Source organism: Mus musculus, chromosome 15 (genome assembly GCF_000001635.26).
Source record: "Mus musculus strain C57BL/6J chromosome 15, GRCm38.p6 C57BL/6J".
Classification (NCBI taxonomy): domain Eukaryota; kingdom Metazoa; phylum Chordata; class Mammalia; order Rodentia; family Muridae; genus Mus; species Mus musculus.
The window spans coordinates 76,169,526-76,196,080 of NC_000081.6; the positions used below are offsets into that span (position 1 = coordinate 76,169,526).

The 26,555-nt window shown below is 59.8% G+C and overlaps 1 protein-coding gene across 15 annotated transcripts in view; it reads right to left on the bottom strand.

Annotated features, from left to right (window-relative positions):
• Positions 1-1,448: 1,448 nt before the first annotated feature.
• Plec (plectin) overlaps positions 1,449-26,555 on the bottom strand; it is a 60,405-nt gene continuing 35,298 nt past the window's right edge. For 10 of the 15 annotated variants that reach the window (NM_011117.2, NM_201385.2, NM_201386.2 and 7 more), the window contains exons 2-32: positions 25,226-25,287; positions 24,816-24,905; positions 23,885-23,962; positions 23,696-23,788; positions 22,656-22,822; positions 21,895-22,010; positions 21,717-21,823; positions 21,492-21,611; positions 21,324-21,419; positions 20,934-21,061; positions 20,577-20,670; positions 19,732-19,886; positions 19,346-19,655; positions 19,183-19,260; positions 18,939-19,100; positions 18,648-18,752; positions 18,454-18,549; positions 18,112-18,237; positions 17,086-17,238; positions 16,835-16,989; positions 16,616-16,742; positions 16,329-16,512; positions 16,084-16,241; positions 15,786-15,964; positions 14,442-14,580; positions 13,998-14,354; positions 13,837-13,920; positions 13,566-13,670; positions 13,385-13,483; positions 8,994-12,374; positions 1,449-8,860 (exon numbers count right to left, since the gene is read on the bottom strand). In NM_011117.2, the coding sequence (NP_035247.2) occupies positions 2,645-8,860; positions 8,994-12,374; positions 13,385-13,483; positions 13,566-13,670; positions 13,837-13,920; positions 13,998-14,354; positions 14,442-14,580; positions 15,786-15,964; positions 16,084-16,241; positions 16,329-16,512; positions 16,616-16,742; positions 16,835-16,989; positions 17,086-17,238; positions 18,112-18,237; positions 18,454-18,549; positions 18,648-18,752; positions 18,939-19,100; positions 19,183-19,260; positions 19,346-19,655; positions 19,732-19,886; positions 20,577-20,670; positions 20,934-21,061; positions 21,324-21,419; positions 21,492-21,611; positions 21,717-21,823; positions 21,895-22,010; positions 22,656-22,822; positions 23,696-23,788; positions 23,885-23,962; positions 24,816-24,905; positions 25,226-25,287 (13,520 nt within the window). In that variant the 3' untranslated portion in view covers positions 1,449-2,644. Of the gene's footprint in view, positions 8,861-8,993; positions 12,375-13,384; positions 13,484-13,565; positions 13,671-13,836; positions 13,921-13,997; positions 14,355-14,441; positions 14,581-15,785; positions 15,965-16,083; positions 16,242-16,328; positions 16,513-16,615; positions 16,743-16,834; positions 16,990-17,085; positions 17,239-18,111; positions 18,238-18,453; positions 18,550-18,647; positions 18,753-18,938; positions 19,101-19,182; positions 19,261-19,345; positions 19,656-19,731; positions 19,887-20,576; positions 20,671-20,933; positions 21,062-21,323; positions 21,420-21,491; positions 21,612-21,716; positions 21,824-21,894; positions 22,011-22,655; positions 22,823-23,695; positions 23,789-23,884; positions 23,963-24,440; positions 24,477-24,815; positions 24,906-25,033; positions 25,049-25,225; positions 25,288-25,898; positions 26,186-26,555 lie in introns of those variants that run through there. The other 5 variants (NM_001163542.1, NM_001164203.1, NM_001163540.1 and 2 more) reach the window with 3 other exon arrangements.

Here is a 26,555-nt window from a genome sequence, read left to right on the forward strand (position 1 = left end):
TTACCGGTCACACCTTCCGTCCTCCCAGACTCACAAGTGCAGCTACATCTGGAGATGCCTGGGAGCTACATGTGTCACCCTAGCGCTAGCTTGCTTGTGGCTGCTGGCTGGCTGAGGCAGGGATGTCAGCTCAGATCCATCTTTGCATAAGACAGACCAAGAACCCTGGGGTCCAGCTATTACTAGACTCCAGCAGAGGCCACATTCTCGTCAGCTCCTTGCCCCACACTTCCATCTCATCCCTCCCAAGATGCCTCCTCCAGTCACAGACACCTAAATTGCTACTTTAAGCTCCACCTCTGGGGATCTGGCCTCCAACAGGTGCCCCCCCCCCCCCTGTAACCTTGGAAACACAGTCCAAGGAGGGGACTTGAGTAGGGATGTCTACTGACCTCCAGATGGTAAGACCCACCTGTGGAGGCGTGTGGAGACTGCATGTCCTGCCATCCACCCACAGCAATGCAGTGGCAATTTTGAAGCATGACAGCACACAGAGGGAAGGGTGGTAAAGTCCAAAGAGATCCAGGTCAAAGGGGCCTGGGCCTCAAGGGAACATAAGCAGATGGTTACAATGGCGTTTCTGCAACTAGCAGACGGCACTTCAGCAACGTGGCAAGTACCTAAGGGGGCTTCCTTAAATGTGGACTGCTGTGCTAGGCAGGCCATTCTTGCCAAGGGAGTATATGCTGAGAAATGCATTCTAGTCAACCCAGCAGGTAAGGCTGCTGACACCTGGCAAGGGTGGCCCTAGTCATTCATCCGAAGTGGGGAGAGAAGAGCCCCACTTCGTAGGCAGATCGAGGTCTGTACCCCACAGGCAAAGGAGCACGTCAGTAGTGATGTGCTCAGAGCCAGGGGTTATAGCAGGTTGCATGTCTCACAGGTCTTTTGAAAATCTGCAGCCACTGAAAGTCCACACAGCTTAAGTCCAGGACCTACTGACCTGCACTTGAAAAGAAAGCGGGCCCGAGATGTAAGACAGACCACACTGGAAGTGGGTGGTGGTGGTCCCCGGCAGCAGCCAGTACTAAAGCCACCTTCCTAAAATAGCTGCCCTTAACCAAGAGGAATCAACCCACCCTCCCCTCCCCCAACCCCCAGGGAGTGTGTGGACACTCACTCCAGAGAAGTCCCAACCCTGTGGCTGTCATAGGGATGTGCCAAGTGACAGGACATCACCCAGATGAGAGGCTGGGCACAGCAGGCCCACCTCAGTGCAGCCTGCTCCCTTCTCCACTCTGCCTTCTCTGCCTGCTAGCTCTCTAGCCACCCCTTGGGTTTTCCTGGTTGTGATGCCCAGCCTTGGCCTAACATCTTTGCAAGGCCTCATGTATCTACTCTGGCCAGTACCCATCTGGTGAGCCAGGGCCCGGAGCCGGGAACCACAGCTTCTACCCTCTCACGGATACACAGATGATCTAGGAACAAAGCACAAGGCAAGACCCAGGTGAAGGTTGGAATTGCTTTTATTGAGGGGCGGACACCGCAGGGCCCCGCCCATGGTCAGGTTAGTGTTCTGCCTGGCATCTCCACCTGCCACCAGCTCAAGGTTAGTGGAACATGCAAAGCTCACTCAGAGGGTGGAGGCAGGGGAGGAGCCACCAAGGCCCGGGACTGGCTGGACAGGAAGGAAGGGAGAGTGTCACTGGCCAAATGCTTCTGTTAGCATAGATGGGCCAGCCGGTGTCTCTGGGCCATGGAGGGGCCAGGGCTCCCTGGGAGTGAGGTGGGCAGCAGCACCCAGAGAGGGGTTCCACAGGCTTGAAGAGTCCCTGGGCCTCTGGAGCAGGAGAAGTCTCAGATCTGCAGAACCCTCCAGCCCCGCCCAGCCAGAATGTCCATCTCCTACCCTGGGTCTGGGTCTTTAGGGCCTGGGTACAAGGACACAGAAGGCACTTACAAGGGGAGCTGAGGCTGGAAGGCTGAAGCAGAGGCTCAGGTCTCAGGGGAATAAGTATGGGGTGTTGAGCTACAAAGCATAGCTCCAATGGCAGCTGCAGGAGCCAGGCGGGAGGCTGGGGCCAGGACCAGGCCTTATCTTCCCATGGGGAAGGGGCTTCTCTGGGTAGGCTGGAAGAGATGGTTGGCCTGGGATCTTCCCTTGGCCAGCAAAACCCACTGAATATACAGGACATTCAGAGATAGACTGGGGAGAAGCAGCTGGCTCAGGACAGAGGCCTCAAGAGCTGTCTGCTCACACGACTGTCCCCAGTTCCCCTCAGCAGCTAGGACCAGCAGGTAGACATCCAGTGGGGTTGGCTTAGAGGTCTGGGGGCCTTTCCCAGATAGAATCCTCCCAGGAGAGACAGGAGTGGTATAGGCTGAATGCCCAGCTCTGGATTCTCCAAGGCACCTGGCTGTGGTGAGTGGCAGGTAGAAAGGATTTAGGGAGAACCCAGGAGATTGAAGTGGTCACTGGGCCTGGGCCAGCCCTGTTCCCCAAGACACAGGCTGTCTGGACATCGCATACATATATTAATGTGTTAGTCTGGTCTTTTTGGTTAGATTTTAGGCACCGCTTGGGAGGAAGACACCTTTAAATGTTAAAAAGGAAAAAAAAAGAAAAAAAAAAAGAAGACCCCAGTGCCTCCACAGGGAGCCCGGCCACATGCAGAGCGGGAAGGCAGGATGCAGGCTGAGGGGATCAGGCCACTGCAGACTCAGGGCCCCCAAGAGAGGCTGAAGGCCCTGAGGCATAGCGGCGGCCATAGCCTGAGGAAGAGTAGGAGGAAGAAGAAAAGGTCATGGAGAAGCCAGAGCCAGTGGCATCAAAGCTGCCACGCCGGGAGCCGGCCCTGGAGCCGGTGCGTGAACCAGTGCGTGAGCCGGCGGTCGAGCCAGAGCCACTGACGCTGTACGGGCTGTAGTAGCCCTTGCTGGACTGTGCCGCAGCCTCCAGCAGCCTCAGCCCCGTGCCCTCCTCCACCATGCTACGGTCCAGAGCGTCCTTGTAGGAGATCTTGAGCTTGGTCTTGGGGCACGTGAGGTACTTGGAGTAAGCACTGACATCACGCAGCTTCTGGGCTGTGCGGGCATCCACAGTGCCACGTTGCAGAGCTTCGTCGAGAGACACACGGCCGGGCGTGTCAGGCTCGATCAGACCACCGGTCAGGTACTGCACCTCCAGGAAACGCTGGCCTGCCTCATAGTACAGCCAGCCCTTCTTCAGGGCCTGGGCAGCTGACATCTTGGTCTTGGTGCGTGGGTCCTCAAACCCACAGAAGGCCTTCTGGGCCAGATTGATACGGTCTACCATGATCTTGTCCACCAGGCCCTTGTTGACAGCTTCAGTGACCGGGAAGCGCTCACCAGTGCTGGGGTCAATGATGCCCCCGGTGCAGGCTTGGGCCTCCAGCAGCCGCTGGCCGGTGATGTTGTCTACCAGGTTGCGGTGCATGGCCTCCGTGATGGACACCTTCTCCAGAGTCTCTGTGTCCAGGATGCCGGCCACGGGGCCAGTCTCCTCAGTCGGATCAGACCAGGAGGCTAGCTGGGTCCTGGGGCCAGCAGAACTGATGGGGTAGGAGGAAGATGAGCCCACAGAGGAGGAGCGGGAACGGAAGCCACCGGCATTGCCTGAGAGCATGTCAGCAAACTCAGTGATCGAAAGCGTACCAGCGCGGTACTGGTCCAGTGCTGAGCGGTCAATGAGGTTCTTGGTGATGGCGTCGTCGATGTCATACTGGCGACCAGAGCGGCGGTCGATGATCATAGACTTGACGACGCCATCTGAGGAGGAGATGGTGATCTCTTCCCACTCACACTCCTGCTCCGACAACTCCAGGTACGTCTGGTGGTCAATGAGACCCTTGCGGTAGGCCTCGTACACAGACATCTCCTTGCCCGTCTCTGGGTCCACAATCACCACGCGGCGCTTGCGCACTGAGGACTTGGAGGATGTCTTCCGTTCCCGCTTCTTCTCCTTCAGGGGCAGGAGACACAGGCCCGTCTGGGGGTCAGTGATGCAGCGCTCCATCAGCTGCAGGTAAGTGAGGTTCTCCTCTGTGTTGGGGTCAAAGAAACCCTTGGTGTCATCTGAGGGATCAGTCAAGATCTCGTTCATCTCCTCATCAAAGAGGCCGCGCTTATAGGCCACTTCCACAGGCAAACGGTGGCTCTCCTCGGGGTCAATGATGCCCCCAGTGGCGATCTGAGCCTCCAGCAGACGGATGCCATGGTCCTTCAGGATCAGGCCCTTCTTCATGGCCTGGAAGAGGGAGATGAGTTTCCCAGAGTAGGGGTCCTTGTAGCCAGTGACGGCACGCTCAGCTGACAGCAGCTTGTCCTTGAACTCGGGGCCCACAATACCCATACGAACGGCTTCTTCCACCGTCAGCTTGAGTCCCTTGATGGGGTCAATGACATAGCCGGTGGCTGCCTGTGCTTCCAGGAGCTCAAAGGCTGTCCCGGGGCGGATGATGCCCTTCTTCATAGCCTGGTACACCGAGAGCCGTTCCTTGGTGGCATCAACAAAGACTCCGGCAATGCAGCTGGTACCCTCGAGGAACTTCTGCAGGTTCTTAGTGACCTCCTCGATGGAGGTCAGGCCTTCTTGTAGCTGTAGCGCTGTGGCCTCGTCCATGACTTGAGAGCGTACCAGCTCCTCCACAGTGATCTGCTTGCGGAGACCGCGGAAGGTCAGCTTGCGGGCATCAGAGAGCAGCAGCAGCATCTGGCCGCTGGGGTCATCACGGCGGCAACGCTTGAGCAGCTGTGTGTAGCTGAGCCGCTCATCCGTGGAGGGGTCCACGTAGCTGCGCACCTCGCTGGGCTCCGACAGCTGGTCGTGCGTGTCCTTATTGAGGTAGCCGCGTTGGTAAGCCACCTCCAGAGGGAGGTGGAAACCCAGGCGGGGGTCCACAATGCCTCCTGTGGCTAGCTGCGCATCCAGCAGCCTCAGCGCCTCCTCAGCAGGGATCAGCTCCTTCTTCATGGCCTGGAAGAGTGAGATGGTCTGTTCCGTGTAGGGGTCTCGGTAACCAGTTACAGCTCGCTCGGCAGAGAGGAGGCGGTCATGCAGCTCGGGGCCTACCAGGCCCTTCCGCACAGCCTCATCCACGGTCAGCCGCTCCCCCTTCACTGGGTCCAGCAGGAAGCCCGTGGCTGCCTGTGCTTCCAGCAATAAGCGGGCCACCTCGGCACTCAGCAACCCCTTCTTAAGGGCCTGGTAGATGGTTAGCGTCTGCCTGGAGCCAGGCAGGTAGACACCGGCCACCGCGCCTGTGCCGTAAAGGTAGCGCCAGGCAGATTCCATCTCCAGCACTTCACGGAGGTTCTTGGTGCCTTCCCGGAAGAGGTTGTAGGTCTCAAGGGAGATGATCCGGGCCTCGTACAGGTCTTCGGCAGTGAGGCGGCGGCGCACGTAGTCATAGGAGGCCAGGTTCTGCTGGCGGATGATCTCGGTCTTCTCGATGATTTCGATGATGATAATGATCATGCGTTCCTTGGTTACCCTCCCAGCCTGAAAGTCAGCCATGAGCCGGGCACGCTGATCCTCCGGGATCATGTTTGACTGCATCACCTCCCACAGAGACATGGAGGAGCCACCGTGGCTGCCACCACCCGGGATGTCAATCTGCGTCTCCTCGAACGCCCTCCGAGTCTCCTCCTCAGTATACACCTGTGTGGTTTCTACCACCTCGGTCTTCTCTGCCCCTTTGAGTGGCAGGAGGCGCAGGCCGGTCTCGGGGTCCTCCACACAGCGCTCCAGCAGCTGCAGGTAGGTGAGGTTCTCGTGGGTGTTGGGGTCAAAGAAGCCCTTGGTGTCATCACTTGGATCTGCCAGCACACGGTTCATCTCCTCATCGAAGTAGCCACGCTGGTAGGCCACGTCCACAGGCAGGCGGTGGCTGTGCACCGGGTCGATGATGCCACCCGTGGCGACCTGGGCCTCCAGCAGGCGGATGGCATGGTCCCTGAGGACCAGGCCCTTTTTCATGGCCTGGAACAGCGAGATGGTGTTGCCCGAGTAGGGATCCTTGTAGCCAGTGACGGCCTTCTCGGCCGACAGCAGCTTCTCATGGAGTTCAGGGCCCACTACGCCCGCCTTGACAGCCTCATGGACATACAGACGTTGGTTCCGCACAGGGTCCACCAGGAAACCAGTGGCTGCCTGGGCCTCCAGCAGGAGCGTGGCTGTGCTGGGTCTGAGGAGGCCCCGGCGCATGGCCTCATAGATGGTTACTTTCTCCTTCGAGTCCTCCAGATAGATGCCGGCCAGGCAGCCGCTGCCCTGCAGCAGAGTCCGCACGGAGCCCACCTCGGACAGCTCTTTGACTGATGTCTTGCCATCCTTGAGCTGGTCAAACTGAGCTCTGCTGAGGATCTTGGCGTCCAGGAGCTCACTGGCCGGCACAGGGGCACGGAGGCCACTAAAGGACAGTCTCTCCTGCCGCCGAGTCTCCACCTCCTCCACGATGGTGATGACAATCTTGATGACCTTCTCCACGGTGACCTTGCCTGTGCGGAACTGCCGCAGCAACTCCTGCCGCTGCTCCTCAGTAAAGTATTCAGAGCTGATGAGCTCCCACACAGTCATCGCCCTGCCCTTAAAGCTGCCCACAGGAACCTCAACCTTGGCCTGCTCCAGTGTCTCCCGGGCCTGGAGCTCAGAGTAGACCTCCTCCTGCCGGGCCCGGACGGCCTTCTCTGAGAGTGGCAGTAGGCTCAAGCCGGTCAGCTGGTCAGACCGGCACCGCTGTTGGAGCTGGCTGTAGGTGACTGGCTCCTGGGTGCTGGGGTCATGGTAGACTCTGGCATCATCTCTGGGTGACGTCAGGGCCCTGTTAGTCTCTTTGTCCAGGTAGCCCCGGGCATAGGCAACATCCAGGGGCACACGGTGGCTTTTGCTGGGGTCTACAATGCCACCAGTGGATAACTGGGCATCCAGCAGGCGCAGGCCCTGTTCTCGGGGGATGAGACCCTTCTTCAAGGCCTGGAACAGTGAGACACTCTGTCCTGAGTAGGGATCCCTGTAGCCTGTCACGGCCTTCTCGGCTGACAGCAGCTTCTCGTGCAGCTCAGGCCCCACCAGGCCAGCACGCACCGCCTCGTCCACAGTCAGCCTGGCGCTGGTGGCAGGGTCGATGATATGCCCAGTGCCAGCCTGGGCCTCCAGCAAGGCCACAGCCACCTCTGGCTGCAGCAAGTCTTTCTTCAGGGCCTCATAGATGCTCAGCTTCTGCCCTGCTTCTTCCAGCCACACACCGGCGATGACATTGGTACCCCGCAGGGCCTGCCTCACGCTGTCCGCCTCGGCCACTTCCCGCACAGAACGCTCACCCCGCTGCAGCTGCTGGTAGAGTTCGTGGCTGATGACCCCACTGTCCAGCAGCTCTGCGGCGGGCACGAGGGCACGGAGGCCCTCAAAGCAGAGCTGGCCCTTCCGCTCGTGTTCCTCCACCACTGTGATGACGATTTTGATGATTTTCTCCACCGTGATGTGGCCCGTGCGGAACTGCTGCAGCAGGTCCCGTCGCTGTTCCGCCGTGAAGTACTCCGAGTTGATGATCTCCCAGATGGTCACGGTCCTGCCCTGGAACTTGCCAAACGGTGCAGACACGGTGGCCTTTTCGAAGACGTCACGGGCCTCCGTATCGGTGTACACCAGCTCGCCACCCTTGGCAGCCTTATCTGTGAGTGGCAGGAGGCGCAGGCCGGTCTCGGGGTCCTCCACACAGCGCTCCAGCAGCTGCAGGTAAGTGAGGTTCTCGTGGGTGTTGGGGTCGAAGAAGCCCTTGGTGTCATCGCTTGGGTCAGACAAGATGCGGTTCATCTCTTCATCGAAGTAGCCACGTTTGTAGGCCACGTCCACAGGCACACGGTGGCTGTGCACAGGATCAATGATGCCACCGGTGGCGATCTGGGCCTCCAGCAGGCGGACGCCATGGTCCCTGACAATAAGGTCCTTCTTCATGGCCTGGAAGAGCGAGATCTGTTCCCCTGTATAGGGGTCCTTGTAGCCGGTGACGGCACGCTCAGCTGACAGCAGTTTGTGGTGCAGCTCAGGACCCACGACACCCTCCTTCACAGCCTCATTGACTGTCAGCCGCCGATTCCGCACAGGATCCAGCAGGAAGCCCGAGGCTGCCTGGGCCTCCAGCAAGATCAGAGCTGTTCCGGGGCTGAGCAGCTGCCGCTGTAGGGCTGTGTAGACACTCAGTTTCTCATTGGTGGGCTTCAGTAACAGTCCTGCAATGCTGCTGCGGCCCTTCAGGTACCGGTACACATCTTCCCGCTGCGTGAGCTCAGCCACCGTGGTGTGACCCTGTGCCAAACGCTGCAGTTCCTCCTGGCTCAGGATGCCTGCTTCCTGTAGCTGCTGGGCCGGCACCTTCTGACGTAGTCCCTCAAAGGTGTACTCGGGTTCAGCCTCCACGGACGGGCCATCGGGTGCATCCCGGCCGTTGGGCAGTGCCTTCGTGGAAGCGGCCTGGGTGGTGGCGATCTCAGAGTGAGCCAAGGCAGCGCGGTGCTCTTCCTCCAGGCGCTGCAGCCGCTCTCGCAGCCGCTGGTTTTCCTCCGCCAGGAGCTTCTCCTGCTGCTGCCGCTGCTGCTCCAGATGCTGCAGTTCCTCTTGCTTGCGCCTCACGCCCTCCTCAGCCTCGCGCTGCCGCCTCCTGGCCTCCTCCATGCTGGCCATCAGCTCCTGCTTTTCCTGTTCCATCTGCTGCTGCTGCCGCTGCTGCTCCTCACGCAGCTGCTTTGCTTTAGCCACCTCGTCCTGGAAGAGCTGCTCCAGCTTGGCCTTCTCCTGCTCGATGAAGCGCTCGCGCTGCAGCAGGCTGTCCTTCTCAGAGAGGAAGCTCTTCTGCAGGGCCTGGGTCTCCTGCAGTATCTGCTCCTGCTGCACAGTCTGCATCTGTTAGGGATGGGAAAGGGGGTCAGCTCTCGGGGAGGACAGAGACCAGGGTGACTCCCCACTGCCCAGGGGTAGCCTAGCCCCTCCCCGCCCCCCAGGCCACCCTTCTGCCTGTGAGGAGGGAGGGCGGTACCTCCTCCGACTTGAGCTGCAGTAACTTCGCCTCCTGCTTGAGCTTCTCCTTCTCACGCTCCAGCTCCGCAATGGCCTCCCTCAGACGCTCGGCATCGTGGTCACTCTGCTGTCGCTGGATCTCCAGCGTCTGCACCAACGTCACCTTCTCCTGTGTCGCAAGTTCAGTGCGGTGCAGCTTCTCGCCGATCTCTTCAGCCTGCTTCCGGAAGCGCTGGGCGTCCTCCTCCGCGCGGGCCTGAGCCCGGCTCATCTCAGCCATGCGCAGCTTGAGGCGCTCGGCCTCCGCGCTCATCTCCAGCTGCCGCTGCCGCTCGGCCTCCAGAGTCCTCTGGAAACCCTGTGTCTCCTCTACCAACTGCTGAGCCATTTGCTCCTTGTCCTCCTGCAGCCGCCGGGCCTGCTCCTGGGCAAGCTCCTTCTGCTGCTGCAGCAGCTCAGCCTCGGCCTTGAGCCTCGTGGCTTCCTGCACCGCCTGCATCTTCTCCTTCAGCATCTTCTCTGCCAGGGCCCGCTGCTGCGCCAGGTCCTCCTCCGCTAGCTGCCTCAGCCGTGCTGCCTCCTGGGCGGCCACGCTCAACCGTGCCGCTTCCTCGGCCACCTGTTTCATCTTCTCGGCCTCCTCCTCCAGGAAGCGCTGTGTGTTGTCCTTGTCACGAAGGATGAGGGCCCGGTTTTCAGCTTCAATGCGAGCCTTGAGCTTGCCCAGCTCCTCCATCTGCACACGGACAGAGAAGAGCTCCTCCTCTACCTGGCTGCGCTGCCGGGCTGCCTCTGTTACCTCGGCCTTTAGTCGCTGCAGCTCCTCATCCAGGATGCTCTTCTGGTGGTCAGTCTCCTCTAGCTGCAGCCTCAGTGTGGTCAGCTCCTGCTCTACCTGGGCCTTCTGCCGGAGTGTCTGCTCTGCAAACTTTTTATGCTTCTCCATCTCCGCGTCGGCTGCCTGCTTCTGTTTCAGCGCTGCCTGCTCTGCCTGGGCCCGACGCGCCGCCTCCTGCTCCGCTTCCTTGCGCAGCTTCTCTGCGGCCGCCTGCGCCTGAGCCTGGGCCTGAGCCTGCTCCTCTGCTGACTGTTTCAGCCGCTCGGCCTCTTCCACTTGTTTCCGAGACTGCGCTGCCTCGCGCTCCGCCTGCTCCCGGGCCTCCTCCGCCTCCTCGGCGGCTCGCCTCGCTGCCTCTGCCTCACTCCGCAGCCGATCCAGCATGTTCTGCTCTTGCTGAAGCGTCTGCTGCAGCTCCTCCTCTCGCTGCTGCACCACAAAGGCGTGTGCCTTCTCCTCCGCCTGCAGCCGTTTCTGGGCGGCCTCCTGGGCCAGCTGCAGCTGCCTGGCCGACTCCTGCTCTGCCCGCTCTCGCAGGCGCCGTGCTTCTTCAACCTTGGCCTTGAGTCGCTCGACCTCCTCCAGTGCCACCTTGCGCTGCCGAGCGGCTTCCTCCTCCGCTGCCAGGCTCCTCTGCACGCGCTCCTCGGCCTCCCGGCGCCTCTGCTCCTCCTCTGCCGCCAACTGCCGCTGCCGGGCCGCCTCCAGTTCCGCCTGCTCCTTGCTGCGCATTGTGTCCTCCGCGTTGCTGCGAATGCGCCCCAGCTCCAGCTCCAGCTCTGCCTTGCCCGCGGCGGCTTTCTCAAAGCTCACCTTCAGCGCCATGATCTCCTCCTCCACCTGCCGCCGCTGTCGCAGGGTGTCCTCCACCAAGCCCTTCTGCCGCTCCAGCTCGCTCTCTGATGCCTTGCGCAGCTGGGCCAGGCGCTCCTCGATGTCAGCCTTGTGCAGTGCCGCCTGCTCCTCCAGACGCCGCCGCTGGAAGGCCTCGTCTTCTGCCAGGCGCCTCAGGCGCTCATTCTCGGCCTCCTTCTCTTTGAGTGCAATCTCTGCCTCCGTCTTGAGCCGTGTGGCCTCACTGATGGCAGCCAGCTTCTCAGTAAGCACCCGCTCTGCCTCGGCCCGCTGGCGGGCGGCATCCTCCTCTGCCAACTGCCTCTGCCTCTTGGCCTCCTCCGCCAGAGCACGCAGCCGGGCAGCCTCCTCGGCCAGTTCCCGAAAGCGGCCTGCCTCAGCCTCTAGCCTCTGCTTAGACTTTTCGCTGGTAGAGCGAGACTCTTCCTCGGCTCGCGCCTTGCTGGCCAGAAGTACCTCCATCTCTGCCCGGACCTTAGCCAGTTCAGCCTCCAGCTCCTGGCGCTTCTGCGTGGCTGCGGTGGCCTCGTGCTGTAGCCGGGCCAGCTCTTCCTCCAGCAGCTGCCGCTGCTGCTCACCTTGCTCTGTCTCGGCCCGCAGGCGGATCAGCTCTTGCTCCGCAGCCAGGCGCTGCTGTGCGGTGCCCTCCGCCAGCTGCCGCTGCTTCTCCAGCTCCTGCTCCGCCAGCTCCCGCTGCCGCACAGCCTGCTCCTCCGCCTTGCCCCGCCGCCGCGCTTCCCGCTCGGCCTCTTCCTTCTGCTTCTCGGCATCGGCCTGTGCCAGGCTCTTCTGCTGTGCCACCTCTTCTGCCTGCAGCCGCAGCCGCAGTGCTTCATTGGCCTTCAGCTGCCAGCGCTCCAGCTCCCGCTCAGCTTCCTCCCGGGCTCGCTCAGCCTCAGCTTGCTGCTGTGCCCGTCGCTCGGCCTCCTCCCGCAGCTGGGCCACTGTTACATGCTCCTCCTGCAGAGTGCGCTCCAATTGTGCGGTCTTCTCTGCAAAGGATGCCCGCTTGCTCTGCAGCTCCACTTCCGCACTGCGCTGTGCCGTCTCCAGGGCCACCTGCACTTGGCGTGCCCGCTCTGCCTCGGCTTGGCGCAGCCGCCGCTCGGCCTCCTCGGCCTGCAGTCTCAGCTCATCCAGGGCCTGCAGGGCCCTCTGCTTCTCTCGCGCTGCCTCAGCTTCAGCCTTCACACGCAGGGCCAGCTCTGCCTCTGCCTGCCGTTTGCGCTGGCTCTCATCCTGCACCTGCCTTCGCAAGCGTTCAGCTTCCTCCTGAGCCTGCCGCTTCTGCGCTTCTGCCTCCTCAGCCCGAGCGCGCAGAGCCTGCAGCTCGCCCTCCGCCCCTCCACGCTGCCGCTCAGTTGTCTCCAGCTGCAGACGTACTACACGGATCTCTTCCTCAATGCGCATCCGGCTGCGTTCTGCAGCCTCCACCTGCTGGGCCTTGGCCTGGATCTCTGCCTCCGAGCTCTGCCTCAGGTGCTGCAGCTCCTCTTGGATGCTGCGCTTCTGCTGCTGTGCGTCCACTGCTGCCTCCTCGCGCCGCGCCACCTCCTCCTGCATGCGCCGCTGCAGTTCTTGTGCTTCCAGCTCTGCCTGGGCCTTAGCCTGGGCGTGTGCCTCAGCTAGCTGCCGCTGCTTCTCCAGCGCAGCCTCCACCTCGGCCAGTCGCTCCCGCTCCTCTGCCCGCTGTTGCTCAGCCAGCCGCTGTGGCGGCAGCAGAGAGGGGGAGAGAACCAAAGTCAGTGTGAGCGTGGAGAGCCTGTCTGGTGCTCACATGACACGGAAGGTACCACCACAGTTCACTTGGACAATGCGATTTGGGGGAGCAGGGAGAACAGAGATTCCAACCCAGCCAAAGAGACAGCGTGCACCCCACCCAAGACACTCGAGCAGCGAGCATAGCAGCCCCACCATGCTCACCAGCCTGGGGAAGGAGGCCCAGGCGTCCTCCCCTCTTCCCGCAGAGAGACGACGGAGACAGACAGGACAGGGAGAGAGAGAAAGAGCAAAGCAGGAGGCTCGTGGGGCCGCCAAGCCACACCCACCACAGTCCTGCCTGAATTCTACCACCCTAGCAGGCCTCGTTCCCACAAGGACCTTCTCCCCTCATGGGGAGGGAGGGCCATTCCCAAAGCCCAGTGGGGTGGAGGCAAGGTGAGGCAGCCAAAGTAGGAACAGCCGTGCAGACCAGAACCAGCTCAGAAGGCCTCTCAAGCTGGCAGACAGGTGCAAAGAGGAGGGAGCGCTGTAGGCCATCCACCAAGGCCACCCGGGAGGTAGGGAACTAGACAGATGACACCACGCCTGGCCAAGTTACTCTGAGATACCCCTCTCCAAACCCTAGAACATCATACACCAACTCTTCCTAGGATAAGCGACCCATTGACACCAACACAGAATCCCCAAGAAGAGCAAACATCAGAGCCAGAAGGATGCACGTAGGAGCACTCGCCAATGAGAAAGGGCGCACTAGCCACCAGGCGGAGAGCAGAGCCGTGCCAGGTCAAGGAAGGCCACAAGGGCGGGCAACCTAGGCAGCCATGCTGGTGTGTGGCACTGGACAGCACCAGGCACGGGGCAGGGAATGAACTGTTATCAAGTGGAATCAGACAGGTTGCTATGGGCTGCATTTGAGATCAAGAGAGAGGGCCCCCAACCCCAACCTCCAACCCCCATCCCTTAACCCTACCCCCAGCCACACGGCCCCAGGCTACCTCCTCCTCTTCCATGCGGCGAAGGGTCTCACTGATGAACTTGATATACTGGCTCGTGAGCGTGGTCAGCTCGCTGTAGCGCGTGCGCAGATCCACGTACTGGGGGGAAGGAATAAGTCAACCAGTGCCCACGAGCCCCCATGAGGTTGCTCGGCGGAGGCGTGGCCCACCTCCAGCCTACCTCCTGGATGACGCTCTCCGATCCAGACTGAACCTTGGGCTTCTTGGCAGGGGAGGCCACGGGTTCAAGCTGAGCCTTGTACGTGATCAGCTGGAGCTCATAGTCCTATAGACACACACTGTGGTCAGCTACCTGCTCTAGTCTCTGGTTGCCTGGGCCCGACCCCCAGGCTGCCTCACAGGCCTTCTTTGGTACAGTTCAGGCTTGGGACAGTCACGCAAGCGTGGCCCCCCCATTTTGAGTTTTCGAGCTGCCAGCTGGGAGACCTCACCTTGATTGCATTGATGTACTGCTTAGCAAACTTCTGGCACTCCTCAACCTTCTCACCATGACGCTCAATCTCCTCCAGCAGGGCCTGAGGGAGGAAGGGGTTAGTTAGCATGGAGCTACAGGCTGCGCCCTCGCACAGGCCAAGCCTCTCCTTGGACCTACCTTCTCCTGGCGCAGCTGTTCTCGCGCAGCCTGACAGTTGGCTATTGGCACGGCCTGGATCTGCTCTTGCCGCCTCTTGGCATCCTGCAGCCAGGCGCTCAGAGGATCCGCGCTCTCACGATAGTAGCGAAGCTGGCGGCCCAGCTGCTCGAGCTCACGCTGCCGCACATCTGTCTGGGCTAGAACAGCCTGCCAGCGCTCCAGCAACTGAGTGACACGTTCTCGCCAGCGCTCAACTTCTACGTCCCGCTCACCATGCCGCTGCTGTAGCCGCTCACCAACCTCCTGTGCCCCCCGCAACTCATCTCTTAGGGTGTTGAATACTGGCTGCTGTGCCTCGGCCTGGGCCCGCAGCTTCTGTTGGGCAAGGCAGGGTGGGTGTCATTTCAACACGGACCTCCTACTGAGCCTGTCCCCAGTGCAGCACAAGCCCCCGAAAGGTACCTTTAGTGAGGCCTTGGTGGCTTCAAGCTCTTGGAGAGTGGCAGGCACAGCCTGGGCCTCCTTCAGCTGCTCCTCATGGGTTTTAAGCACCTCCTCAGCCCCCTGGGTACTGCGAATCACCAAGCTGATGGTCTTGAGTCTAGGTAGGGGAGAGTAAAGCTCAGAGGATATGGGCTCAAATAACACACTCTCAGTGAAGAAGCTGGATCCACTAGGTGCCGCCTGCCACGGCCGAACTCTTCCTGGCCAGAGCAGATGGTCACTTAAGCTGGAAGGCCCAGAGGGAGGATGCGCCAGGCAAGAGCTACAGACTCTAGAGTCCTGCAGCAGGTGACACCGCCTGCAGCGTAGTTCTCAACCTTCCAGCTCAAGACTGGCTGAGCAAACAGGAAGTAGGGAGGGGACCATGTGCCTGACAGACACGTTCCTCTCCTACACAGTATTAGCATTTGTTAATAAAGGCCGGATGCACTATGTGATACAGAGAGCAATAAATGCTGGAGGTCAACGCTGTGGGCACCAGGCTTCTGAAAGTCAGGCCCTCTGAATGTACCTACTGTGCCTCTGAATCCAAATACACTGAAAGAAACACAACGAAATGCGCAGAGACTGCAGCTAGGTACAGGAGGACAGGCACAAGGGACTGGGCTCTGGAGGCTGCAAGAGCTCAAGCACAGAAGGACCCTAGGAGGCTGAGGTCAGGTCTGGGGAGGGTCTCGCTGCCCTGTCCTCGAATGTCTCAAGCATACCCCAGCATTCATCGCTCCTCTTAGGTCTCCATTTCTCTTCACCAAGAAGCCTGTCTGTCTCTCAAACTCACTGATGTTCTTCCTGCTGAAGCCACTGGTCTGGCCACACCTCGTAGCATCCCTCCCTTCCCTCCCTTCCTTCCTTCCTCCCTCCCTCCCTCCCTCCCTCCCTCCCTCCCTCCCTCCCTCCCCTTCATCCATGCTCCCTTCCATTCACAACCAGGAAGAACCTCTGCTCTGACCGTCCCCTCCCTCCCTCTTCACTGGGCAGGCTCCTGGGTGGTGCCAAGTCTATGACTTCTGGTCCTGGCATTTGTTAAGCAGCCCCAGTGTCCCTTACCTCCCACTTCACTTCGCACTAACAGGAAGACCTATGGCTATAATCTTCAAAATGCATCAGGCTCAGAGCATTTCTTACCACCACATGCTGTCATGTGGGTCCAAGCCCACCATCCACTAGCCATTCAACAGCCTCCCCCCCCCATGCCACTTTACACCCCCACCGTCACCTTTCCTCTGCTCAGAACATGTCTGGAATCCCTACCCTCACTAGAGGAGCGCCACTGGACTCTGGGACATACAGAGGGACACTCACTTCTCCAGGTAGATGGCAGACAGGCTTCGGACCTGTTCCAGCTTGCCCAGGGTCAGTTCCAACTCCGAGCGCAGAGTGGGTGCAGCAGGTGACGGCTCTGGCAAGGCTAGAACTTTCTCAGCCTCAGCAGACAGCCGGGCAACTCCCTTGCCCAGCCCCTCCACCTCAGCCTGCGCTTTCTGTAGAGAGACCAGGTAGGGGCACAGTGACTGGCAGAGCCTGACAGCCAGCTTCCCCTGAGGGCAAGATTGGTGGGGATGGGTAGGGGGAATGAGAGGTGAGTGAGGGCTACACCTGCCTGTTGCTCAGCGATGCGCTGGGCGCACTCCCGTGCGGGGTCCTTATCCAGTGGCAGCCGCAGACGGTGCACAGTCCGAGTCTCACAGGCCTCCAGCTGCAGCCGGATATCCTTGAGCTCCGAGATGCATCGCTGACAGCGGGACTCCTCCTGCTCACCTGGAGAAATGACCAGGTTAATGGGAAGCGGCCTACATACACAGCCTGCCTACCTGCCACCCCCACAGGGCCTTGCCCACCCCATACCCTGCTCCAGGCTTTGTAGTAACTGCTGGTAATGGCGGCTGCAAGATCCATACTCGCGCTCTGCCACTAGACGGTCCTCAGGCCCAAAGCCACCGGCATCCTGGCTGTCTCGAAGGAAGGCCTGGTAGTGCAATTCCAGGTTGCGCAGAGCTTGTCGCTGCTCCTCGGGCTTCAGTGTGCGGAACTGGAGGTGGCACATGTCACTGAGACTGGGGCCAGGCCAGATGGTGCCTTCAAGACACCGTCTCCCATCCTTCCCAGGGCCCGTGGCCAGTGCGCAGTCCTACCGTGACTAGGGACCAGGACCGGATGAGCTGTATGTCCCGACTGAGGCTCTGCCACGCCAGAAGGCTCTTCATGTCCACGTGAAGCTGGTGCCACAGTGTGACCAGGGCCTGATGCTGCGCCTCCAGTCTGGCAGACAAGGACCATGTTCAGCGATTCTGTCTAGAGCCCTCTTCTCTCTCCACAAACTCCCTCCAGCTGTGAACCCCCAGGTTACCCACCTAGCGACAGCTTCCTGGGCCTCCTGGTTGGGCGGCGGCACAAGAAAGCACACAGAAGGCACAGCGGCCTCGCTGCTGGAACCACTGAGCACCTTCCAGTGGGATGGCTGGGCAGGACCCACCAGCTGGCATTGGTCACCCTTGTGCACAGTCACCTGGAATAGTCAGAGTAGTGAACAATGCAGTCGGCCGACCTATGCCTTGGTCCACCCAGCCCTTCTGGCTTGGGCCCAGCCTGGCTCAGCCCTTACCTCCACCTGCTTGTAGTCACACACGGCTATCAGGGGCACGTGGCCCCGCACCGGGTGGGCAGGGTTGCGTGGCTTCAACTGCACAATAGCCTTGGCCCGCTTGGCCAGGCCTGAGAGGTGCCCCTTGTACTCATTCAGTTGTTCCTTCTCATCCTGTGGGGGAGGGGAGGCTCGGGGTCAACCCAGCCAGCTCCCAGTGCAGGGATACCTGGCCCAGAAAGTAGCCAGCCCCCACCCAGTCAGCGAGCGCCCTGTCTGGAGAGGCTTCTGATGCTAGGAGCAAGGGCACTTAAAGGCAGGTGCAGTTGCACGAGGGGACCAGCCTCCACAAGTTCATTCCATTGACCTCGCTCCTCCCACCAAGACCAGGTACCCCATCCCACCTTAGGCCACTCCTCACATCTTCTAAAGAAGGGGATAGGCCTACTTACACACAGCCCCTGCGATGACCTTGCCCCTGCTCCCTCCCCTATAGAAGGTCATTCTCCTCCCCCCATCAAACCCGAAGGGAGAGGAAAGAGAACCACTCTCACCAAGAGCAGTGCTGGAGTACCTGCCCCTCCCATCCTCCACCCCACCCTCTCCTGTCGGTGTGGTAGCTGAGACCCACCCAGTCTTTGCAGATCATACACTCAGCTTCCTCCTCTCCCCTCTGCCTCTCTGACTCCCTACCTAGAGTGCTGACACTGTTGTGGATAACCCCCAGCCACGCCCCAGCATATATGGGCACATCCAGCTGCCCTTCACAGCCCTGCAGCTCCACCTGCTCCAATCATCAGGCCATAAAGTCAGTGCCTATTCACCACAGGGCTGGTGATCCCAGCTGACACCTCCATTCAGGCTGGGCGAGGCTCTTCCCAGCCCACCAGAGGGGCACCTGTCACCAGCTTTTCTGTTCGTTACATACACACGACATGCACCCCCATGTGTCTCTCACCCTGCTGGCCTTCCATCCCATCCTCAGACACCCTCGCAGCCCATGTCCAGTCTAGTCCGTCCCTCTGTGCCTTGTTCACAGCTGCTCACCTGGGCATCCTGCAGCAGATCCTCGAGCCTGGTGACGGTGATGGTGCGGTCACAGCTGTACTTCCTGCGTAACGTCTCCTGTAGCTTCTGCAACTGTTCCTCCGCCTCCCGAACATCTGAGAAGAACTAGGATGGGAGGAGGGGTCATCTAGGGGTGGCAGAGTCCAAACCCTAGGCCAGCTGTCTGAGCAGAAGCCAGACCGGAGGGAAGAGGTAGTGGAACTCCCCCAGCCCTACCCCTAGGAGGATGGTGAACCAAGGCCGGACATCTGTCAGGTGCTATGAGGACCCTTTCAGGCACGAGAGCTGCACCAGAAGAAGAAGAGAGGCTCTGGTCCTTACCTGGAAGTAGGCTGTATTCTCTTTCAAGTGTGCTTCAATGCAGCAACACAGCTGCAGCATCCAGCTCCACTGTGTCTGCAAGGCAGCCTGGAAGGACTGTGGACAGCACGGGCCTTAGAACCCACTCCCAGCCATCAGTCCCATAGCCCTACCCCCACAGGTGCTCCTAGGGCTCCCTGCCGCTGTGCCCCCACCTCCACCGTGGGCCGGGCAGGATGGTCTTCCCGCAGCAGCCTGTCCCCTGTGTTCTGGATCTCCTTGATTTTCTTTTCCTTCATTTCCAGTTCTCGCATCAGGGCCTGACAGAAGGGAGGAGAGTCTCAGGGACAGTCTCAGGGACACTGCCCATGCCGTCCAAGTCCCAGGCCCATCTTCTCAGAGCCCTGGGGCTGAACTCAAGGGACTCCCAGCCTTGGGGAACAGTATGGGTGGGTGTGAGTGGGAAGGGAGAGGGAGGACATCCTAAGGAGGAAACGCTGCCTTACCGAGTAACTTTCTTTCTTGGCTGCCATGTTGGTATTGCGGTCACTCCAATCAAAGCCCACTTCCTCCTCTTCTTTCTCATTCAGCCACATCAGCTCCTTGGTAGCTGCCGCCACAAACCCGTGCAAGCTCTCCAGGGACCGGAGGCGGGCCTTGGAGGAGTTCTTTAAGGAGGAAAGAATTAGTCAGTGACTGCGGCTGCCTACCCCTCCCAGCCCCTCCTAGCCGCTTGCAGTCCCCACTCACCAGCAGCTTTGCATACTGCAGGTCTAGGCGACCTAGGCAGTCCCGGTAGGCACCCCGGGTGGCAGGGGAGAGCTGGCTCTGCAGGAGAGATCAGTGGGTAGTCAGGTCTGCAGTGGCCTGGGCCTAGCGCACAGCCACTGCCTCCCTCAGGCATACCGCTTACCTCATCATTCCGAGCCCGCTCGATCTTGGCCCGAAATTCCTCTATAGACTGATGCATGCCTCGGTGGCTGCCCAGCTGGGCCTCCACACTGGGCAAGTCCACGCCCCACTCAGCACTGTCTATTCGACGCTGGTTCTCCTCTACCCAGGCCAGCAGGTCTTGCAGGTAGCGCAGTGTGGAGTCCTCTAGCTCTGGGCGCCTCTGTGTACTCTGCAGGGTCACCTGGGTCACAGGGGCACCCACTCCTGCCTTCAGCCGGAGGTTGTACTCAGTGCGGATGGCTACCAGGCGCTCATGCAGACGATACACCCTGAGGAAGCACAGGAGTTGGGAGGTCAGGCGGGTCTCAGACCTCCTAACCCAGCCTTCCCAGGTAAGGTACATACCTCCGGTACATCTGTTCACCCTGTGGATGCCGCCCATCTTTAAGGGTCTGCACATCATTGAACAACAGCCGGATCATACCATCAGCCTTGTCCAGGTCTCTCTCGACTTCCCCAGCTCGCTGAGCCACCTTGCCTGAGGCCAGCAGCCGAATATCCTGCAAGACCGTCCTGAGTGACTTGGCCTGGCTAACTCTCCTACTCACTGCCTAGGGTTCTCAACCAACGCTGCCCCTTCACCCCTTCCCCCAGCCTAAAAATCAAGGTCCCGTGTGGCTCACAGCCTTGGATTCTCATTCACTCCTTTCCCTCCCAGTGAGCCCACACATCTTCCTAGCACGCTTCTAGACTAATCTGTATCAGTTCTCCCGGGACTCAGGATCCTGTTCAAAAGATTCCCACTAGGTCCAAGGACAGAGACTGTCCCAGCTTTGTTCACAGGAGACTCTGTGCCTCAAGCTCCATCACCTACCACATAACTTCTCCCACCCAGGCTCACACAGCCCTGTGCCTTATGGACCCCAAAGCCCTCATCTAGCCATGAGGCTGGGGTCTCCCTACTCCCTACTCTCTGAGGAAGGAGGGGATGAGGGCCACGCTGGAATGAAGCAGGGAGGCAGACAGTCCTGCCTGGTGGCCAGAGGCCAGTTCTGCTCACAAAAGGAGGTCAGGGTTGGCAGCAGACCAAAAGGGCCCGGTTTTCCCGCCCTAGTGCCACACCCTGGGCCTGTAGCCCAGCAGGCCACAACCCTGGCTGCAGAGTAAGCAGCCCGATGCTCCTCCTACCTCCCTCAGGCCTGGAGGGGTGCCCACCCTACCCCTTGCCCCGCCTCTCTTCTCTCCCTCACCGACTGCAGTAGGGCGTCCGCCTGGTTCAGCTGCTCCTCACACAGCCCAGCCTCCATCTGTAGCTTGCTCACAATGCGCTGAAGACACTCCAGCCTATGGACCAGATCACGGCAGAGCCCCACAGGGAGTCACTCAGGGGCCCCCCACACTGCAGCGTCAGAGGAGCTCCCCTCTGCTCTGGCCTCTCAGCCTGCCTCGGGCGTACTGTCCCGCTGGCCCCAAACACCGAAGCTTGGTCGGGTGTGGGGGGGTTTCCTCCTCAGGCAGTGACTCACCCTAGGGTGGTTCCCCTGCCACCACAGGGCCCCACCCGCCCGCTGTCTCCCGCACCGCCTGCCACCCTCCACATGGCCCACCTCTCAAACTCGCTTCGCAGTTGCTTCTCCCGCTCCAGGATGGCCACATGCAGCTTGCCCCACTCCTTCTCCACATCTAGTGGGTGGTAGCCAGGGGGAATCTTGAGCTGGCCCGCTTGTACTGCCCCCTGTGAAGAGGGGCAAGCTCAGGCCTAAACTGGACACAGGGAATCCTGGATGCTGTGCCCCTCAGCTTCTCCACAACCTGGCATAACTTTGGCTCCTAAGCACTAGGGATAGGCAAGAGCAAGCCATACTACAGAGGCATTGAATTCTGGGGCTCAGACGTCTCGATTTATCTACCTAGGGAATACATGACCCTCATACCCCCCAGCTGTCCCCAAACCAGAAGACACCCCACTCACTCCCCTTAGAAGCACCTCACTTTACCTCCAAAGACTGGTAGATAACTTTGGACCGGTTTTTGTCTGCCTCCTTGGCAGGAAGTTCTGTCTCCTTGAACTTCAAAAACTGGCACCATAGGATCTGTAGAGGCAAGGGGTGTCAGCAGCTACACCAAGACAATCCAAGGATGCCAGCCCAAGTAGGCAGGCCTACCTCAATCTCTTCAAAGCTGGAGGGGAACTTGCGCTCCTCAAAAGCAGCGGTGTGGTGCCGGATCCATTGCAGCAGCAGCAACACAAGCTCCCGGTACTCCTGCCAACGAAGCTGCAGCTCCTAGGAGCAAAGGCCTGAGTGAGCAACCTTCAGGGTCTCGGGATCTAGTACACTATGCACCGTCAGTCAGGGACACCCGTCAAGGGCACCCGTCCACCCACTTACATTGGCCCTCACTCCGTCCTGTGCACCAGGCACGCGGGGCATAGCATCGTACAGGGATGAAACATAGGTGATGATGGACTTTTCATCAGGCTGAGGGACGTCCACATCTGCAGGGAGAGGTTGGCTCAGTGGGGTCCAGGCAGCAAGGGTGAAGATGGGGAAAGCCAGCGGATCGTACCTTCTGGGTCCAGGAGCCGTGTAACTCCCAGGTCCCGCTCTGCCACCGAGAATGCCTGGTCTAGGTTCTCCAGGTTGGTCTGTCGATACACTTTATTCATATCTATGAGCATGGGCCTGTGGACAAGTTGGGATGATAACAGAGACACCCACTGAGCAGGGCTACATAAACGTTCCTTCGTACATCCTAGCAAACAGAGCCCATACCCTCTTACTTCCCTAACATCTCCAATCCTGCCCTGAGGGAGTTGATTTTTGTTTTGGGTTGGGGGGTTGTTGTGGTTTTGAGGCAGGGTCTTCTTTGTAACCCTGGCTGACTATAACTCCTGTGTAGACTAGACTCACTGAACCACCTGCCTCTGTGTCTGCCTCTGGAGCACTAGGGTTAAAGGCACGCACTACCACACCCAGCAACGGGGGCCCACAGAGCCTATGGTGGGCATCAGCACAGGAGCAGGGCACAGGTTAGACAGCATCAGCTTGGGCTCCTATAGTCTCCCTGCCCATCAGGCTTCTTCTGAGGATCTGTGTGGGCATGACCAGGCCGGAAGGACAGAGGTGCTTCTGAAGGGCCTTGCAGGAGACAGGCAGGGCCCTGCTCTAGGCACCTCCCAGAGGAAGCTGCTGGCATTCAGTACACCCTGCGGGCATCAGGTTCCAACATCCGGATACTCCTCCTGCTCCCTCTGCCCTGACTTGTTTGGAAGTCACCGGGTTGAAGTCGCCCAACCTCCAGCCTTCCTCCATGCCACAGGAACATACTTGTGCCGGTGGATGATAGCATTGAAGAGACGGCCATCGCGCCAACTGGTGGTGAAGTTGTCACAGCGCAGGCCTTGGTAGCCCTCTACCATACGCTGTGACCACAGCAGCAGCTTCTCCTTTGCTGTCATGTCCTCCGACTGTCCGCTCACCTGAATGTCTGAGATCTGCCACACAAAGCAGACAAAGGCGGGAGCTTAGCTGTGGCCACCTGGCCTGCCTGACCATCCAACCACCCAGCCACCAGATGCCTTGACTAGCTCCTTAAAGCAGAGCAGCTCAAGATGCCACTGTAATACCAGGGCTCCCAGGCCACCTGGGGCACACTGGCGTTGCTGTGGCTAAGGCCTACCACATTTACCTCAAGACCAGGCTACTCTAGGCGGTAGCTTCCACAGAAGACAGCAGAGTCCCTAACTTCTACTGTCAAATAATTGGTGCTCAGGGAACCCCTTAGCTGTGGGAGGCTGGAATGTACCCTTGAGCCCCCAGAGACTAACATGTAACCCAGAAGATGGGCAACAGACACAAGAAGAGTAGCTACAGGCCCTTAAAAGTTGGTCCAGCTCTTGGGGTGAAGGGGCAGGTTAAAGCCCCCCTCTAGTTGCAGGCAGCACTGGGTCTACCAGCTTTTTGTCTGTTGGTCTGCCAGCCCACGTGACTCAGCTACCATGTCAGTCTGGCTTTTAGGCCCAAGATCTTAGATTTGTGGCTTCCTGTGAGGCTAGCACAGGCAATGGATGAGTCACTGGGGCATCCCTGCAGCTCCAGAAACTTCCCTAGGCAGAAAGTGCATTCCTCTGCAAGGAGGCTCTCTTGGCCCTATCCAGCTAGGGCCTGAGGGCACAGGATAGGCAGGTCTTGGAGAGAGAATTACGCCCTAGAGCTACAAAACTTGCTAGCCTAGGCTGTGGCTGGCAGGAAAACTAAAGAACACCACCTCCCAGGCCACACCCTAGCCAGAAACAGGGCCAACCATCCCGCTGTGGGGGCCACCAAATCCCTAGGCGAAGGCAGACGGGAGCAGGAGAGCCACCTACCTGGAAGTGCAGGATGATTGTCCAGATGAGGCCGAGGGTCAGCTTGGGGTTGCCGTCAGCAATGTCATCATTTCTGATGTTCACTAACTTCACCTGAGAACAAATGGCTCCGTTTAACAACCCAACATTCCGGGAGGTAGCCAGGGCTAGTGACCCGGAGCCTGGGGCCGGTAAAACAGCCTTATGTACCTGGCGATGTCGGAGATAGTCCAGGGCAATCTGCACATTCTGCAGCTTGTGGAAGCGCATCCTCCCTTTCTCGCGGGGCTAGGAGGAGGCAAGGCTCAGTTAGGGACCACGGGGCAACCCCCAGAACAGCAGGGTCAGCTAAACCAAGGGTCTCCTCTAGTGCATCCACAGCCCCTTCATGATCCCAGGTTCCCCCTCTGTAGCTGGATGACCACCAGCCCAGGGGCAGGCTCTGAAAGCCAGCAACCCTGCCTGTGGGAAGGAAGGAAGGGAGTGGGGGAGAGACAATAGCCAGGAAGCCACAGGCAGTGGGCAGTGGCCCTGGGGGTTGGGGGTGGGGTCCTCAGTGGTACCCACTGCAGCTTCTGGTGAGTCTCTGGCCCAGCCCCAGGTAGGCAGCATGAAGGACAGCAGGCAGCTGGACACACAGCCATCTGCCTGCCCACAAGCCAGATGTGGGCCAGGCTGGACTGGCCGCAATCCCCAGGTGAGTTGGGTGGGCTCCACGGTCTTGGGAAGCCCAGGTGCTGCCATGTCGGCAGGCACAACCACTCACCAGGCGCACACTCCTGATTACGTCCCGCTCCCTCGGCTGCTCAGCCAGAGCAGGGCAAAGGGTAAAGGGCAGAGGTCAAGATTCAGAGTCCAAGCAGCAGAGAAACCAAAGCAGAGCAGAGCGTGAGGTTACTGTGTTAGAGCTCAAGTGCAGGAGAACAGCGGGGGTCATGGCCACCAACAGGCCTGGCCCGGCCTTAGGCTATGATGCCAAAGCCTTGGCCAGGAAGGAGCAGTTAAGGCTGGAGAAGGTGAGAGACGGAGCTGGACACTGAGTGGGTCGAAGGGGAAGGCCTCAAGGAAGGAAGGAAGGAAGGAAGGAAGGAAGGAAGGAAGGAAGGAAGGAAGGCAGGCAGGCAGAGACAGACACACATACCAGGCTGTCTCCTGAGAGGACTTCCAGCAGGGAGATGAGGTTGTGGCCATCACGGAGGTCTTCGTACAGGTCACTGATGTGCCTCTGAGCCTGTGGAAATAGAGGGAAGCAAGATGGGCACAGATGAGGATCCCCAGGGGCACTTGGGCACGGGGCGCTGCTGTGGGCATGGAGAAGCAGGGCCATGGAGCACACCCCCGGCCCATGCAGGCACCTACCTCTGCCCTCCAGTGCTACAGCAGAGCCATGAGAGACCAGAAAGAAGAGGAAGAAAGAGACAGGAGTAAGCGTGGGAGGAAAGGACAGAAAATAACAGGTTTCGGAGATGAAAGGGGAGCTTAGGACTCACACCCGGGAGCAGGGGGACGTGGGCTGGGGAGCCTCCCAACTCATAAGCAGGCACCACTAACCTTGATAAGGTGTTTGTTGACCCACTTGGTGAAAGTTTTCTTCTGCACACGGTCTCGTTCATCTGGAGGAGACAAAACCAGTTTAGCTACAGCCTAGGAAAAACCTAGAGAGGCCGCCAGACGTGCAGACATAGTGGCCTGTTATACCAAACCTTACCTGACAAGGCCAAATTCCTGGCCTTTCCCTGATCAGAAAGAGGGGGGTCCACCAAGAAGCCTCCCCACACAGACACCAGAGACCAAGGAGCCCAGGTCTAGCCAGGCCCAGCAGGGTGCTGCTGTTCAAAACCTCCGTTGTTTCTAAGGCAGGAGATCTAGAGCCACTGTACAGAGCCCATAGCATACAAGTCCCAGCCTGCCCCACCCCACATGCTGCGTCCCAGGCTGAGCAAGAGCATGGTAGGGCTGGGGCCAGCAAGGCTTTTGGAGGGTAAGTCAAGCCTCCCTGACAGGGTAGCCGGCCTTCCCAGAGACACAGAGAGCCCTAGATACCCTGGCTTAAGGCTCAAGGGCCAATCAGTATTGGGCATGGGTCACTGGCCCCCATCTTGGAGCCTGTCCCTGAAATCCATACCCTTCTAACAGGGCCCCACCCCACTCCGTGCCAAGACTTCCTGATACAGGAAGGACTCTTCCTGTCACCAAGGCCCTGCCCAGAAGAAATGCCAGCTACCTTTCTTGCCCTCGGAGGCTCTGAGCACAGCCAGGTAGAGGTTGTCCTCTGAGCTGGTTCTCTTGCTACCCAGGCCTTCCGGCTCGGGCACACGGAGCCGGTGCTGAGACATGGTGCTGCCCCGCCCCTTGGTCACCCTGTCCCTCAGTTCTCAGGTGCTGGGCTCCGTCTAGTCTAGGCAGCCTCGTGCGTGCGGTGGTACACAGGCTGCTGGAGGCTGCCGGCCCGCCGCTCTGGACAGTAACTTGTAACTCAGCAGAGGCTCAGCTCAGACTGAAGTTCTTGTGGCCACTCCCTTGCCTGTGCTCCTTGCAAGGCCGTCCCACCCAACAAGCTTTACCCCGCCTTGCCCGCCCCCCAGAGGGGAGTGTCCCTGCGGGAAAGGAGGAAGGCAGCCCCTCCCCCATGGCCACACCCTCAGCCCACCAGAAACAGGAAACCCGGGTTTCCTCACCCACCCTACCCACAGCAGTAGAACCTGGGTATAGCGATGGGGGAGGGGGCTGGCCCCAGGATCACAAGGGAACACATACTATCCCCATGGCCACCCAGAGGGATCTTACATCACACTTAATGAGCAGAGGTCCCCTACCACACAGGGGTGTTAGAGTGTAGATACAGAAGGCCTAGATCCCTCCTAGCAGAGTGACTGTACAG